The sequence below is a fragment of the Onychomys torridus genome, chromosome 1, assembly GCF_903995425.1.
Source record: "Onychomys torridus chromosome 1, mOncTor1.1, whole genome shotgun sequence".
In the NCBI taxonomy this organism is placed as follows: Eukaryota; Metazoa; Chordata; class Mammalia; order Rodentia; family Cricetidae; genus Onychomys; species Onychomys torridus.
In genome coordinates, this window is record NC_050443.1 from 165,448,030 (window position 1) to 165,463,084 (window position 15,055).

Here is a 15,055-nt window from a genome sequence, read left to right on the forward strand (position 1 = left end):
CCTCACAGGAACAGGGCTGCTGACGGGATGGCGATGACTTCTGCATGTCATTTTCCCACCATCAGAAAGAGGTTAAATAGTTTCCATAACATGGAATGTGAGCCAAGTTCCTGTCCTAATACAGACTTAAACATGCAGTTGTTTATCTCAGGCTATTCGTGGTGAATAAGCAGAGTATTTTAAAATGCCCAAGAAGCCTCGGAAAAATTGCAGGACTTTAAAGTTCTTAAACAAGTAAGTGCAATTTAGAAATATCTAAACATAGGCAAGCTACTTTTAAATCTGAGATGTAACTACATAAAGCTTTTGTAAGTAGCTTTCTAAAGACAATGTGACTTAGGGTTTTGTAGCTCAGTTATTCTGTTTAAAACAAAATTTAAAAAGCATCTTGGAGTAGCTTGAAGGGGGTGGTGATGGCTCACTTTATCTCAGCAGAGCTATGCTTACGGCAGAAGAAAATCTTGGCCATAAAACAAACACTGAACTTTCTCTGCTTCAAATGGATTCTAAGACGCTCATGGAGAAGTGTGTATGGTCAACTCTCTAGCTATGGGACCCTGCACAGGAGACACCGAGATAGTGCCACAGGCCTGGAGTTCAGTCTAGCACTGAAGAAGGGACTTTTGAATTCTGATGTTCTATAAAGCCTGAAAATGAAGGAGTGTGTACAAAATCCCTTAAAAAGGTTCTCAAGAAAGATGGAAAGTCTGCCATTGTTGTGATCTAAATTATTCAGGTTTAAGAAAACAATGAAGCTGGGCAGTGGTGGCACACACCTTTAATCCCAGGCAGAGGCAGGCGGATCTCTGAGTTCGAGGCCAGCCTGGTCTACAGAGTGAGCTCCAGGACAGCCAGAGCTTTCACATTTTATATTTTGAAATGTCAGTCACCTGCCATGCAGACTGCCAGCACATATTGAGCAGGGGATCATCTACTGCTCCCTCGTGGAGCCCTAGCTCGTTAGCAGCCCCCTCTGATGATCCTGAGGAAACTGTGCACTCTCCATGCAGTGTCCCCAAGTCATCTGGAGCCAACTGTTAGAGAAATACAACACAAAGTAGAGAAGGCAGAGCACAGCAGTGTCCACCTCAGCTCTGAAGGGAACGAAGGAGTGTACGCACTGCTATCAGCAAGGTGGCTGTAGCTGTCACGTGCCACAGAGATGATCTGGGCCTGAGAAGACTTAACACTGTAACATCAGCCTGAATGAGAACAGTTAGTAACTAGCATGGCTATCAGAGTCTCTACATTTTAAAAACAGATCTAACTGTCCACTTTCCAGAGATACCAGGCAGATGCGTGTTACTTAGTATGACTTACTCTAAAGCCACAGCTAGTGGAGTTGTGCAGGCCTTGGCTAAGTTGCTGAGCTGTGTTCCATACCTCTCAAATGATTACTTTAAAACAAGCCAGCTGTGGTAGAACACGCCTTTATCCCAGCACCCAGGAGGCAGAGGCAGACACATCTCTGTGAGTTCAAGGCCAGTCTTTCTACATAAGGGTTCCAGGACAGCCAGGACTATATAGGTAAACTTGGTCTTTAAAAAAAAAAAAAAAAAGCCAAAAACCTTGGTGAAAAAATCTTTATACCTATGAAACACATGTTCTTTAACTAAAAGTAATACAGATATAGTTAGCAATTTTGAGAATGTCATTTCCCTTAGCCAACCCTAAAGCCACCTGAGGCCCAACAACGGCTGTGGCAGTTGTCCCTCACACGGGCAGATGTCAGCATTAGACATACACTTCCCTGAGCTCTAGAGCAGCCAGTACCCTAGTGACCAGGGCCAAGGATGGAAGAAAAGAGCTGAGAGTTAAAAGCAGACTCTATAAAACCCTTCCAAGTGTGGGCACCTCCCTGCACTGGCAGGGTAGTCATGTGCCTTCATATTCACAGGCTCTTGCTGTATTCCGAGCAGGAAGTCATTTCCCGCACGCAGGATTCTCCAGGGAACAGATTCTGACTGTACCTTTGCTATAGCGCCCCTTCCGATCTGTGTGGGCGGGAGCAGGGCACTCCTGCAGCCCATGCTGATGGCGGCAGAGCTGCCAAAAGCAGCAGCTGCTGTTCTCTGGGAACCTTTCTGTCCTCACCTACATTCCCCAAAAGGATTGTTTTTACCTAACAAAAAGCATTGTGCTACCAATCTTTAAAAATGTAGCAAGGAGGACTTGTCTCAAATTCAACCCTCCAGTCTAGTCGAGAACCACTTTCCAGACAGAAACCCACAAAGGCACCACACAGCAGCAGCCTGGCCAGGGCCACAGAAGAAACCCAGAAGCTGACGGAAGGAAACTTGACCTGACAGAGGACTACACTTGATAATGAACACAAGGTATCTCTCCACTGATGGACAGCACTGTATAACACTGGAAAAGTGGGGTTTGTAGGAATGCGGCACTGAGGCTCACCTTTTCCCACCAGGCTCCCGGCTCTGCAACCCTTTCCTACCCCTAGTGTATGCAGATGACACACCGATGAGGAAGACACTATCACAACCACAGGGGTGCCATCTGCATGCAGCTCCACCTGACTTTGGACCTGTTCTTCCTACAGTTCTGCACAATCTGCAGGAGTACAGATACACAAAACTGAAGTGAGTAGCTATGATTAGAATTATTTAAAGCCTTCAGAAACTTTCCAAATGTACTTTGATGAGGTCCTCCCACCCTCCCTAATAGAATCCAAACAAGGCCACCCTTGTCCCGTGCGTGAGTCCTGCCAGACTTGTGGACTGGTGCTAAGGCTTTCAGTTTGCCTCCTTATTCTTCCTCTTCCTCCTCCTCTTCATCATCATCTTCATCATGGCAGTGTGTAATCTCCTGGGGAGCCAGTGGAAAGAGGTTGGGGGGCTTAATCTCACTAATGGACCTTGTAAGCTGGTGTCGCTTGTAGTCGGTGTCTTTGAAATCCACGGACGTGCGGTTCCGGGTGGCGAGAGGAGATTCCATCTCATTGATATCCACATGTGTGTGCTCCACTGTTGACTCATGAGGCATCTAGAACAAAGCAAAGGCTCAGGCACAGCAAAGACAAGTGCCACCCGAATCCTAACTTTGTGCGTCTCCAGTGTCTGTAAGAGTGATATCTACAACAGCAGGGGCAGAAGCACCTAAGCTGCCTGGGTTGTTTCCTACAGATGAGAACGAATAAAACAGAAAAATCTTACTTTCTATTTTTATACTCCCTAAACCGGTCCTGAAACAGAGCAGTTTCGGGACGACATATGAAAACATTTCTTTCAGTCAGTACTAACAAAGGAGTCTCTCAATGTAGTCCTAACTCAAGACCGCTCGCTTCACCTTCCAGCACTGAGACTACAAGCATGCACCACCACACCTGGCTCTTTTTTAAACACAGGTCTCCTGGGGTTGAAGATGGCCTTGAACTCCCAATCTTCCTGCCTATATCTCCCACTAAAGCTGAGATTATAGGTGTAAGCCAACACACCCTACTTGGAGGAGGCAAGTCTTCCCTGTACCGTGTGACTTCAGAGAGTTTCTATCTTGGTCTGTTTCCTTACTAACCACATAAGGCATGCAGTTCTCACACAAATGTCTCTGTGTCACTGCACAGCACTGTTGCAGCTGGGACCTGTGACAGCAGCTTCACTCACCAGGACATGGGCAGCTCTGAAGAGGTAGCTGAAGGGGTAGTACAGCAGGTTGATGAAAGACGCCGCGTAGAGATCAGCATACCGCATCACCTGACTGGCAAAGAGTGTCTGCCGGGAGCCACTGCGGAACAGGCTTCCCATCATCCCATAGCACATGTCCATGTCATGAGTTACTTTCTAAAAAAAAAAAAAAAACTAGTTCTCAGCTTATTCAACTATTTGTTACCAGCTACACACAAGTCCCTGCATAAATCAGAAACGTGGAAATGATTTAGACAACTGATTTTCCACATTTTATCCCAAATCCCATCTGGATACCTTAATCCGTCTCTGGATGGAACTAATGTCTGGACGCTCATTGCTACTGCTGTCGAGGTGCCTGGGGACAAAAAGAAGCACGGTGAAACTCTCTAAAGGAACACACTGTATTCCTATGTCATTTGTTCTCGAAAAGGCAGGTGGGCTTCAGAACTGAGAAACTTACTTGTAGAGTTCAGCCAAGAAAATATCCAAGCTCTGAAGTTCTTCAAAAAGTGCTAGTTAAAGTTTGGGAAAGAAAGGAAAACGTTTTACATAAATCAAGCAAAAGCCCCTGGCTTTTAAGTGACTCTTCTTCAGATATGACAGAGACCACAGCCTGGACTTAACATGGGAGGCAGGCGTTATCAATCACCTGTGTCTCCTTGGAAGCTTGCTGACACCCACGTGGATGCTGCCAGCAGCAGACTACCACGGTCCCCTTTTCAACCGTCTCCCTACCTGAGAGCCACTGACCGCAACTCCCCCTTTCAGGCACGTCTGACCTGGGCCTTCCGAAGTACTAACTTCTCCTTTGTGGGCAGGCACCAAAGCAACTATTGATAGTTTGACTTGTAAAAAAACGTAGGTATTTGTGTGTGGATGTGTGGGCTTGCACGTGCCACAGTGTGTGAGAGAGACAGTTCTCACCATGTGGATTCTGGGAACTGAGCTCAGGGGAAGCTCAGCAGCAAGGACCTCCACCCACTGAGACATCCAGCCAGCCCCATTTTTAGAAAGCAGGACAAAGACTCATGTGACTTGTACAGCGTGGCAGAGCAAGCAGGACTCCTAAAACCTCACAGGAGGGAAGCTCAAACTGTGTGTACAACTGGGCAGCAACAGTCGGCATCAACTGTGTGCTTCTGAGTTCCCCAGAGAACCAGGCCCTGGCTTATCTACTACACAGAACATGGTTTCTTCCATCATCTCAACGGTCAAGAAGAGTCATTCAAATTAGGTTCTGTCACCGAGAAGACAGCCTTCGTTTCTACTTTACTTGTATGTGTACTACATCAACTGAGACTCACCAGCTTGGAGACAGATCTTACTGTTATTCCCATTTTCCTTTGTGAGAAAATAAGGCTTAAGGTCCACACAGGTTTTGAGTAGAGGAGCCAGTTCCCATCAATGTAGGCCAAAGTGGCAGAGTTGGTAACTATTACCATAGTGAGGGTGATACACTAGGACATACAGATGGAGAACTTGCATATCCAACCTTTATGTAGCTACCTGTAGCCCAACTGAAAAGGTGTGCACCATACTGCACACTGTGTGGCTCAGTTTAAGAATGGAATTTGGCTTCCGTCTTCATGAATAGCGGTGATTAGCATTCAGAGCCATTACTGCCCCAGAATCACAGCCCAGGAGTGTCAGAGAGACTGAGACTACTGGATGTGGTTGGAGAAACATGGACTGCAGACCAAAGTGGAGTCGCAGTTCATAAACTCTTATGCACACATATATACATGAGCAAGATGTGTACGTGTGTATACACAAATTCTAGAGTTGTGTGGAATGACAGACTATATTAATTGCAAGGGGTGTCCACTTGATGTCTTGTATACAAAGTGATGGTTTATCTAAGAGAACTGAGTCAAAGTTGTCATGTAAGATAGACACTAGTTGTGGCAAAGATTTGAAAGTATAAGAGTGACAGTTCCTTACAACTCTTGTCAGTCCAGACATGGAGCTCTTGTGCAAGCTCAGGAATCACCAAGAAAGTTCTCCACCCCTGCCGTTTCTTTGACTTCAAAATGTCTCCAAAAATGTGATCTCCAATGTACAAAATGTCTTTCCCCTTGGCTCCCAACAGGTCACAGATTGTATCAGAGGAACCTAAAAGGATTGAATGAGAAAAAACGTTTCCATATTAAAGCATTCCGAGCAGCACACTATATACTACAGAAATTATTTATGGGAAAGAGGAGCCTTTCTTAGAGACAAAAGTTCACTATTCTTTGTACAGCCTAGTCAAGGCTTTAAGCCCTCCTCTGCGGACCAGAGTTCTCAGTAAAAAGTCTAGTCAGGCAGTGGTGGCACACAACCTTAATCCCAGCACTTGGGAGACAGAGGCAGGTGGATCTCTGAGTTCAAGGCCAACATGGTCTACAAAGTAGGTTTCAGGACAGCCAAGACTACACAGAGAAACCCTGTCTTGAAAAGACAACAAAGTATAAGAAGAACACCATTAAAATACCACAGCTGGGCTGGAGAGAGAGTCCAGTGGTACAGTGGTTGTTTAGCATGTAAGAGGCCTAGGTCAATCCTCAGAACCACCAAAGGTATCATAACCATTTTCCATCACAGATCTCTCATTAAGTTGGCTTTATTCAACTATTTCTGACTCTTGACATTAAATGCATCCACATGGGCTTCTTGAAAGTCCTTTGAGCAGAAAGACACTCAAATACTTCCAGAACACCGCAACAAGCCCGCAAAGGAGGACAGAAGGATCTTCTTCCTCAGTAACAATAAAACCCAACCCCTTGACTTTGATCAGCAGGGGACTGTTGACTCTCAGAAGATGACTTTTCTGGTCCTGAAGAACTACGTGGCACTATGTTCAAAGACCACGGAACTGTCCACAGTCAAGTCTTAAGGAGCACGTTAGTGAAGACAGCACTCACTGTGCAGACGTGTCTAGACACAGGGAAACCTACAGCTCACCTCCTGAGTAGACGATGCCGTGCTGCAGGGGGCCTGTATAGGTACCAATTTTCAGTTTTCCAGTTTTCTGAGTAAAGAGAATAAAAACTGTGAAATGCTCTGTCATTTGATCACACTGTCTACCCATGTTGCTACTTGACCCAGGCACTGGGTTAATTAGCACTTTGTTGGGATACTTCAGTTAAGATCAAAACATCTAACTTTAAGAAGAGAAATTATGGCCATTAAGATAAGGAGAGGGAAGCAGGCAAAGAGAGAACACAAAGGTTAGTGTCTTAGAACATATCACCTCAACTTACAGTATCCACCTGACGTAGTACTGTGCCTTCTCCAAAAAAGAGCGGTTTCCGTGCATCCACTAAAATCAGATCAAAGTAAGACTGCCATGGCCGATGGGAGCTCCCAGGCTGGGGACAGAGTCAACCAGAGTCAGCCGTCACCGCACACCAAATCTTCATCTCACTCACACACAGGCATTTAAAAATAATTAAGCTTTTTCAAAACTGACAAGTATAAACAATAAATAGCTTTGATAAACAACAGTTTAAATTATTCTCTGGAGTATAGTAACTTATTTCCTAGTACTTTCAAACACAAAATATGAAAAAAAAACTAGGCAGAGACAAGCTACAATTCAAGGGACAGAGTAAGAGGGTCCCGTCAGCATCAGAATTAAAATACAGGAAGCAGCACTGGGAAAAATCCCACTGCTGTTAGAACACTGGCTCTGGGTAGCCATGGCTTCAGCACATTGCAAAGAAGACACTGTGTTAACACTGTGTTCTGAAATGGTGTTAGCCAGCATGAAGAGCACCACACACTGTAATTTTGGCATTTACTGAAGCTTATTTATGAAGTCTAGGCTTAAAATTCTCAAGTGTGCGATAAAGTTGCAATGTTTGTTCTTTTAGCCTGAGCATAGTCCTACTACAGAAAGACTTCTCAAGACCCAGGTGAACTGCCTTCTTGGGCTAACACTCATCAGTAACTAATCTAGAAATTGCCAAGAACATTCACATTGAAATTCTCTTTCTGTTTAACTAGTATCACCCTCAATCTACAATTCTACACAACACAAACAACAATTCTGCTTAAGAACTTATTTTGATACTATTCATACAGACCACATAAATGTTCATTTTATTTCTAGCTAATAAATATTCAGATTACCAGAGATTTTTAATTCTGATAGCCCCGGATTACTTCCTTTAATGCTGATTAATGGGCCGTCTAAGACTAGGACTTTTCTAGGTGGATCCTGGCCATTTCCTTCCTTTTCTAAAATATTCTAAAATGATTAAACGTATTCATTATTGGTTAACAAAGTACATATTAAATTACTGTAATACCTTGGGTCCATGTGGGAAATCAAACAGGTAAGTCATGATTTTCTGGGGGGAAAAAGAAAGGTCCATATATGACTTTTGAACAAGATGTATACAAGCTTTTTTTTTTTCAACATAAGATTCACCACATTCTTGTTTTCTCTATAGCTTATGAAATCATGGCAGGGGAAGTTAAAAACTGATAATTCATCAGTCAAAAAGGTGGCTGGCTTCTCAGGAAGAATCTGAACTTCTAGGTACTTATGCATGTAGTCCCTCAGATGCCCCTCTCCAGTTCTCCTGGAAAACATGTAGAGGTAAGGAACACTGAAGAAAGGGCTCAGAGAAAACCAATGACTCACATGAGATACTACACTGCTACTTCACTAGCAGACAACTGGGTTAGGGCAAAACTTCTTGCTAGAATACTAACCTATAACTGCATCAGCAAAAGTAAGGTGTTTAAATTTGGTCTGTGTGGTTTTTTTCCTGTATCCTTTAGTTATAAATTTTTTTAATTATTAAAAATAAGAGATGGTAAATTTTGATATCTAAGATTCAAAACCTTGTCATATCACCTCTCACTACAGGACTACCAATATCAAGGGGTATAATGGAAAGGGTGTGATTTCTCAGATCTAGATAAATAATGTTCTAAAAAGGCAGAGAAGCCATTCTATCAGCACAAATGTATTAAATAACTCTCCAAATTAAAATCTTTAAATAGCCACCATGAAAGTAAACAATGAATGCTTAGGAAATTACAGGACTTGCAGCATGTCCTGACCCCACATACTCAGAAGCCCCAGTGGCGTCTCAGTTCTTTAGGTCAATGCCCTTTCCTGTGTAAGCAAAGGAAGGTTTTAAGTACTTACATCTGTGTATTTATAGTCACTGTTAGTGGCAAGAAACACTTTCCCTACTTCCTTCATCCGGCTCAGAAGCAATGGCAATTTCCCCTGAAACGGTGACAAGACACTTCAGTGTTGTGTGTTTACAGTTTAGTCAGACTGGGAGTCTGCTCAAATATAAATAGCGTAATAAGTCTTTTAAGGATTAGTTGGTTCATTTCAGAATCCTGTGTTTAAAAGGCCACATTATTAGGTTTTTAAAGTATTACTATATATAGTATATACTTTACATAGCTCATAGTAAGTACATGGTCACTAACAATAGATCTTTACCATCCTCACATCTGCTTCTGGGAAGTTTAAATTACTGTGATACCTCAAGTATAGGATTTAAGTATACTAAAGATCAGAAGTTGATTTTAAACTGTACCAAAATTCTATACAGAGATTATGAGATATTCCACTGCACACACTGTGGCTTTAGAAAGCACTTTGCAGAATAAAGTGATGGGTGCAGGTGCTACCTAGAAACACCCACACGCAACTGAAGACATGAGCGAAGTGTAACAACTGATGTGCCTAGCAATAAAACACCCCTTCCCCCTTTCACAAACTGTTCGACTGTTCAGTGTTCCTTCCTGAAGCAATAAGGGAACGAGAGGTTGACACAGGGGACAGGACAGGGACACAAACCCTGAGACATTATCACTGCATTCTGCTCAACTCTATAGGAAAGTAAGTTATTGCATCTTGGGACTCTGTATGTGTATAGATGGGGTTTTTTTCTTAATTAATTTTTAATTATGTATCTGTGTATGGTAGCTGCCAGAGGCATCAGGTCTACCAGGAGCTGGAGTTGCAGGCAGTTGTGAGTCATGTGATATGGGTGCTACGACTTGAACTCAGGTCTTCTGAAAGAACAGAAAATGCTCTTAACCACTGAGCTAACTCTCCAGCCTATGGGTAAAAAATTAAAAGAAAAAAAAAAAAAAACAACAGTTCTGGGGCTCATACCTAAGACCTTGCACACACTAGTGCTCTACCACTGAGCTACACAACTAGTCCATTACTTTGTTTTAAACAATTTTAGCCTCACAGAAAAGTTGTGATTACACACACACACACACACACACACACCATGCATTCCTTATAGTAACATTAACACTGTAACATAATTATAAAAAATTTAAAAACATTAGTGAAATGCTATGAACTAGAGCTATTTTCAAAGTATCCACTAATCTCTAATGTCTCTTAAATCTGTGCTTTGCTAACAGGGTAAAAACACTTTAAGTAACAAGTCATGACCATGAATGTTTTTAATGGATCAATTGCAGTGCTTAAGATCTGAGTGTGAGTCTTGGCTAACTATTTACTAACTCTGTGGCCTTCCACATGGTGTTTAAGTATTTCTTTATTCCAAAGTGTCTGCATCTATAAAAGAAGTAACAACAGAGTCTAACATATAGTTCTATAAGGACTAGATAGTATAAAGCATCAATCACACCATGGCGACATGCACACAGTGATCCTCAAGCTGCTATCATTAGAGCTAAAAGCACAACTAAACACTGTGTCTTCTTGCTTCTCCACAAATGGAAATTAGTAAAACTACACACTGGTAGAGATCTTTGTGATTCTGCTACACAGATACATAGTACACATATACCATGCTACAAGTATCTTTCCTTGTCTACCTCACACAGACTACGCATCACTCACTTCACCCTGCAGATTTATTCCCCCTCAGTACTCACATCTTTGACTACATACTTCTCAAGATTCTCAACTGTCTTTTCCTTAAGGGAGCCCTGGAAGAAAGGAAAAGAACTAAGAAAAGAGGTTTCATTTACTTAAAAACAAAAAACAAAAAAAAGGGAGCGGGGTAAGTTCTTGCTCTGTAGCCCAAGCTGGTCTTGGACTCATGACCTCCTGTCCCAGCCTCCCAAGTGCTGAGATTACAGATGTAAGATATCATGCCCACCTCACAAACTGAGGTTCTTTCTCTGAAACAAAGCCTCATTTTGTAATCCAGGCTGACCTTGAACTTGTACAGTGTCTGGATTGTGGGTGTGCCACCACACCCAACCTATGAATCTGTTTTTAACTTTCACTAGAAAACTTGTGCTCACTATCAAACAAACAAATCTGTGTTCATCACAGTGAAAACTTAAAGGACAAAAAAAGACTTCAAATATAAAATTATTCATATTTTAAATTAGAAATTAAGAGATATTTCCTAGTATAGTTTATAGTAAATATCAACCAAGTACTAACTAGCTGATGTTATTAGGCAAGTAGGAGTTATTTGGACAACATTTAAATGAGCTGTCATCCACAAAAGACGTAACTATAATTTCATATACTAAAAGCCTTCTAAATAAGTTTCAGAAATTCAAACAATAAAATCTAGAGCTGAGCCTCAGGACTGAGAAAGACTGTCAGCACGGTCAGACCAGAGTAGGAGGCAAACCTCTCTGAACCCCTTTTTAAGATTTTAAGAATAATTTATTTCTCTGTTAATGTGCATGAGTGTTTGGCCTGCATGCATGTCTGTGCACCACATGAGTGCTGGGTGCCTGGAGAGACCAGAAGAGGGCATCAGATCCCCTGGCACTGGAGTTACAAATGGTTGTGAGCGGCCATGTGGTGCTGGGAACTGAACTGGGGTCCTCTGCAAGAGCAGCCAGTGCTCCTAACTTCTAAACCATCTCTCCAGCCCCTCTCCACTTTCTTTTTAAAAAGGAGGAACATTCTGTTCTATTTCTGCTTAAAGTTTGTATCAGACCATAAATTTGTGCCAGAGAAAGGCACGTAAGGCAGCAGCTTCTAAGTACCTTGTAATGGACCCAGTCAACTGCATCCCTCACATCTTGGAACATGCTCCGGTAGGACATAAAGAGGTCCCCATCTTTAAATCCTGTGTCACAACTACAGAAAAATGAAAAGAACATGACAGGGAATCCAAAAGAGAGTAAATGCAATGAGTGTCCAAACTGACCAAGGGACCAACAAAGGTTCCACATCACATGGTACAGGCGGTGTGGTTAACTAGGAACTGCCCCTAATCAAAATCCATCTGAGCATTATAAATGCCCAGAGTATTGTACAGACGGAATAGAATAATTGTGAGCAAATACGAGGGAACAGAAAAATATACTGGATGGAAACTAAAAGGCCACGGTCCCCAAATATTGGTAAGTTTGTCACTTATGAACAGGATCTCACTGAGCAGACATTTAGAACAGAGGTTCTTCTACCCCAATCTTTCTGGCATTGTCCCCAGGTACAAAGATGCTGTTCACTTCTATCTGTGACTCAGTTTTCCACCAAGTTTAGTGCTCTGAGTGGGTGGCCTCAGGGAAGAAGTTAGCAAACTCTAGCACAGAAGGCTGTTGTTCCACATCAAGCAATGGCAACATAACTCCCCCAAAAGGAAACGCTAACCTGTGCAAGACTTAGTCAAAACTCTGCTTTAAGAAAAATAAACAGTATTCATTCCTTGATGAAATCTTGCTGGGCCTGGGAATGAAACTAAATGCCCATCCCTGAATGGCTCCTGGGTAGCTGCTGTGAAATGAGTTGGGGGTTTTAGTGTAACTCTGCTTGGACAGATAATCACCACACAAACCTCCCACTCAGTTGTCACAATTAGCACCTCTGCTGGCCGTCTTCACTCCCAGGAGAAGCCAATCAGAAGTGGTCCCTTCCAAACATGGCTGCAGCACACTGGCAAGAAGAGGGGCCGTGTGGGAGGTGAGAGCCTGCATGGAGCTGCTGCTGCTGTCCATCTCTCAGGCTGGCAATGTAGCATCTCTCACTAGCACTAAATTCACTTTAGAAAAGCAGAAAAGACCTACAATGGCCAGTTCTCTAAAACCCTGTTCATTAATTTAAAATCAACTGGATAAAGAAAATTGTAGTATAAACATACCTGGTATATCTTGGACAATTAGTAAAAAAATCTACTAGGCAGGCCAACAGGTAGGTCTCTGAAAAATGAAGAACGGATATTAATAAGCTATAAGTAAATAATCAAGTTGATTTAATTAGCTCCCTTGAGTAACAACAAGTGTCCTGGGTGGAAGGACAGCATGTAGAGTAAGCAGAGAGTGCTCTACCTGGAAGATTGAACAGTGTGTTCAGAATGTAAAACCGTTCGGTGTCATCTCGTTGGATAAATTTATTTGGATACTGCTCTCTAGTTTCTGGTCTGCAAGACAATTTTAAGAATTAATTGACATACAAAAAATTAACATGTTAATGCTAGGAAATAGTCATTATTCAAATTTTTATTAAAACATTTTGATGGCTATGTGCAAGAGTGTTCAGATATTAAATCTGTGCAGCTATGAAGATGACCAGGCTCAGGGGAGCCCTTAAAGAGCCAGCCCTCTTCACAGACAACACTCAGGTTCTCACTGTGCCAGGGGAGGCACATCAAGAACATACAACCCAACTACTGCAATAAAGCTGTGAGGAACTGTAAGACTAAAGGGAAACTATCCAACTTAAGGTTTAAGGACAACCACTCCTAACAGCTCCTAACAACAGGCTCACCCTGGACTCCCAGGACCGACAGCCTGGTCAACACAGGAGCTCCAGGCCATGCAGCGCGCCACAGTGAAACCCTGTCTCAGAATAAGTAAGTCAATAAATGAAATAAAGAAATAAATAGATTTAAAGTAGCAGGAAGTGAAATGTGGAGAGAGTGGCAAGGAAGATCCAGAAAGGATCCGTGTAGGGGTATACTGACTTCTGTGCCAACACTTAGTGGACATCGAATGGAGTTTAGAACAAAAAGCATGTTTTCCTTAGCCCATCTGAGCTGTATTTTTCTCTGTTCCTCTTTACTGAAAGCAGGCCAGCTTCTGAACTGACCTACTTAGCTTGCAAGGCCCAGTTCATATCAGTAAAGTGCTTGTCACCCAAACATGAGAAACTTGTGTTAAGAACCGAATACCCACGTAAATGCCAAGCATTGCGGTATGTGCATGTAACCCTAACAACAAGGAAAGAAGGGTAGAGACAGAGGCTACTCATTCCAGACAGAACAGTGAGCTCCAGAGACACTCTACCTCACAAAATAAGATGGAGTGACTGAGAAAGACACCCGCCACCAACCACTGGCCTGCATGCACATACATATCCCGCCAAAGAAGCTTGGAGAGTGAAATGAAACTCTAGATAAAGGAAGGCATTAATAAAAAGAATCCAAGAGTAAAAAGTCTAAACTACATAAAACATACTTCTCATGGTAAAAGAAAACCAAGTTTAAAGCTTATACTTCGTGACACAAATGACAAGGCCGCATGGGCACGCTCTCCCCCAGCCTCACCCCCACTGCTCTTCAGAACCACTTCCTCCACATCTGTCCCCTTCCCTGAGACCTTGTCCTCTTGACTCTAAGGACTGTATCATGCTAAGCTTGAATGGATCTGCATTACTCACAAATTACTTATTTCAGAAATACTATCAGAAGTATTTCCAAAGGAGCGGCTTTGAATTTTATAGGGGAACATAGCAGGTTGATGGATCTTGTTATTGGTTTGAGATAATGTCTTATGTAGCCAAAACTGGCCTATGTAGCCATGGCTGCTTGAACCCCTAATCCTCCTGCTATGATTACAGATGTGGACCACTACGCCTAGCTTAGGCTTGAACATCTTGAATTAGTAAGTTTGGTCATAAAACAAATTTATTCATTTTTTTCCCTTCTACCTTCTTTTCAATTAACAACCACAGCAATGAAATACTTTTCAAACGAATAACAATGACAGTGTCTGACCATGAATGAGCTTCATGTCACCATTTTCCTTCTGAATCCTGCTTCCTTAGACAAAGTCACCCTTTAAAGCGACAGAAGGTCCACACACAGCCCTCCTGGCCTGCTCAGAGAGGTCAGGGGGAATGTGACTATCACTTCACTCTCACAAGCACACTGAGACATCGTGGAGCCTGTGTCATGTGATAAAGCTTGTTGACCAGCACTGTATCAGGTGCTCCAACTCTAAGTGGGACCAGCTATGACTTCAAATCAGAGGATGTTCTGACACAATTTCAGTTATTTATGCCTCTTACAAGAGAAAGTATTTGCCAAAAACATTGTCTTTTTAATTATCCCAATATGACTGATGACTTTACCACTTTACCATTAAGAATAAGTAATTCAGAAAAATTACACGGAAGCATAATGTTTTCATTTCAAGTTGCAGCTATGACTCTAATACAGTTTCAAATTGTAATATATATATATATATATATATATATATATATATATATATATATATATATA

General features: G+C 42.3%; 1 protein-coding gene across 14 annotated transcripts in view; it reads right to left on the reverse strand.

The window, feature by feature from the left end:
- Window positions 1-1,569: 1,569 nt before the first annotated feature.
- Nt5c2 (5'-nucleotidase, cytosolic II) overlaps window positions 1,570-15,055 on the reverse strand; it is a 130,715-nt gene continuing 117,229 nt past the window's right edge. For 7 of the 14 annotated variants that reach the window (XM_036171682.1, XM_036171738.1, XM_036171692.1 and 4 more), the window contains 13 exons: window positions 12,882-12,973; window positions 12,695-12,752; window positions 11,598-11,691; window positions 10,518-10,571; window positions 8,785-8,868; window positions 7,934-7,975; window positions 6,884-6,991; window positions 6,585-6,651; window positions 5,583-5,753; window positions 4,102-4,153; window positions 3,936-3,996; window positions 3,618-3,794; window positions 1,570-3,000 (listed from right to left, as the gene is read on the reverse strand). In XM_036171682.1, coding sequence (XP_036027575.1) covers window positions 2,764-3,000; window positions 3,618-3,794; window positions 3,936-3,996; window positions 4,102-4,153; window positions 5,583-5,753; window positions 6,585-6,651; window positions 6,884-6,991; window positions 7,934-7,975; window positions 8,785-8,868; window positions 10,518-10,571; window positions 11,598-11,691; window positions 12,695-12,752; window positions 12,882-12,973 — 1,297 coding nt within the window. In that variant the 3' untranslated portion in view covers window positions 1,570-2,763. Of the gene's footprint in view, window positions 3,001-3,617; window positions 3,795-3,935; window positions 3,997-4,101; window positions 4,154-5,582; window positions 5,754-6,584; window positions 6,652-6,883; window positions 6,992-7,933; window positions 7,976-8,784; window positions 8,869-10,517; window positions 10,572-11,597; window positions 11,692-12,391; window positions 12,617-12,694; window positions 12,753-12,881; window positions 12,974-15,055 lie in introns of all 14 variants that reach the window. The other 7 variants (XM_036171728.1, XM_036171718.1, XM_036171765.1 and 4 more) reach the window with 3 other exon arrangements.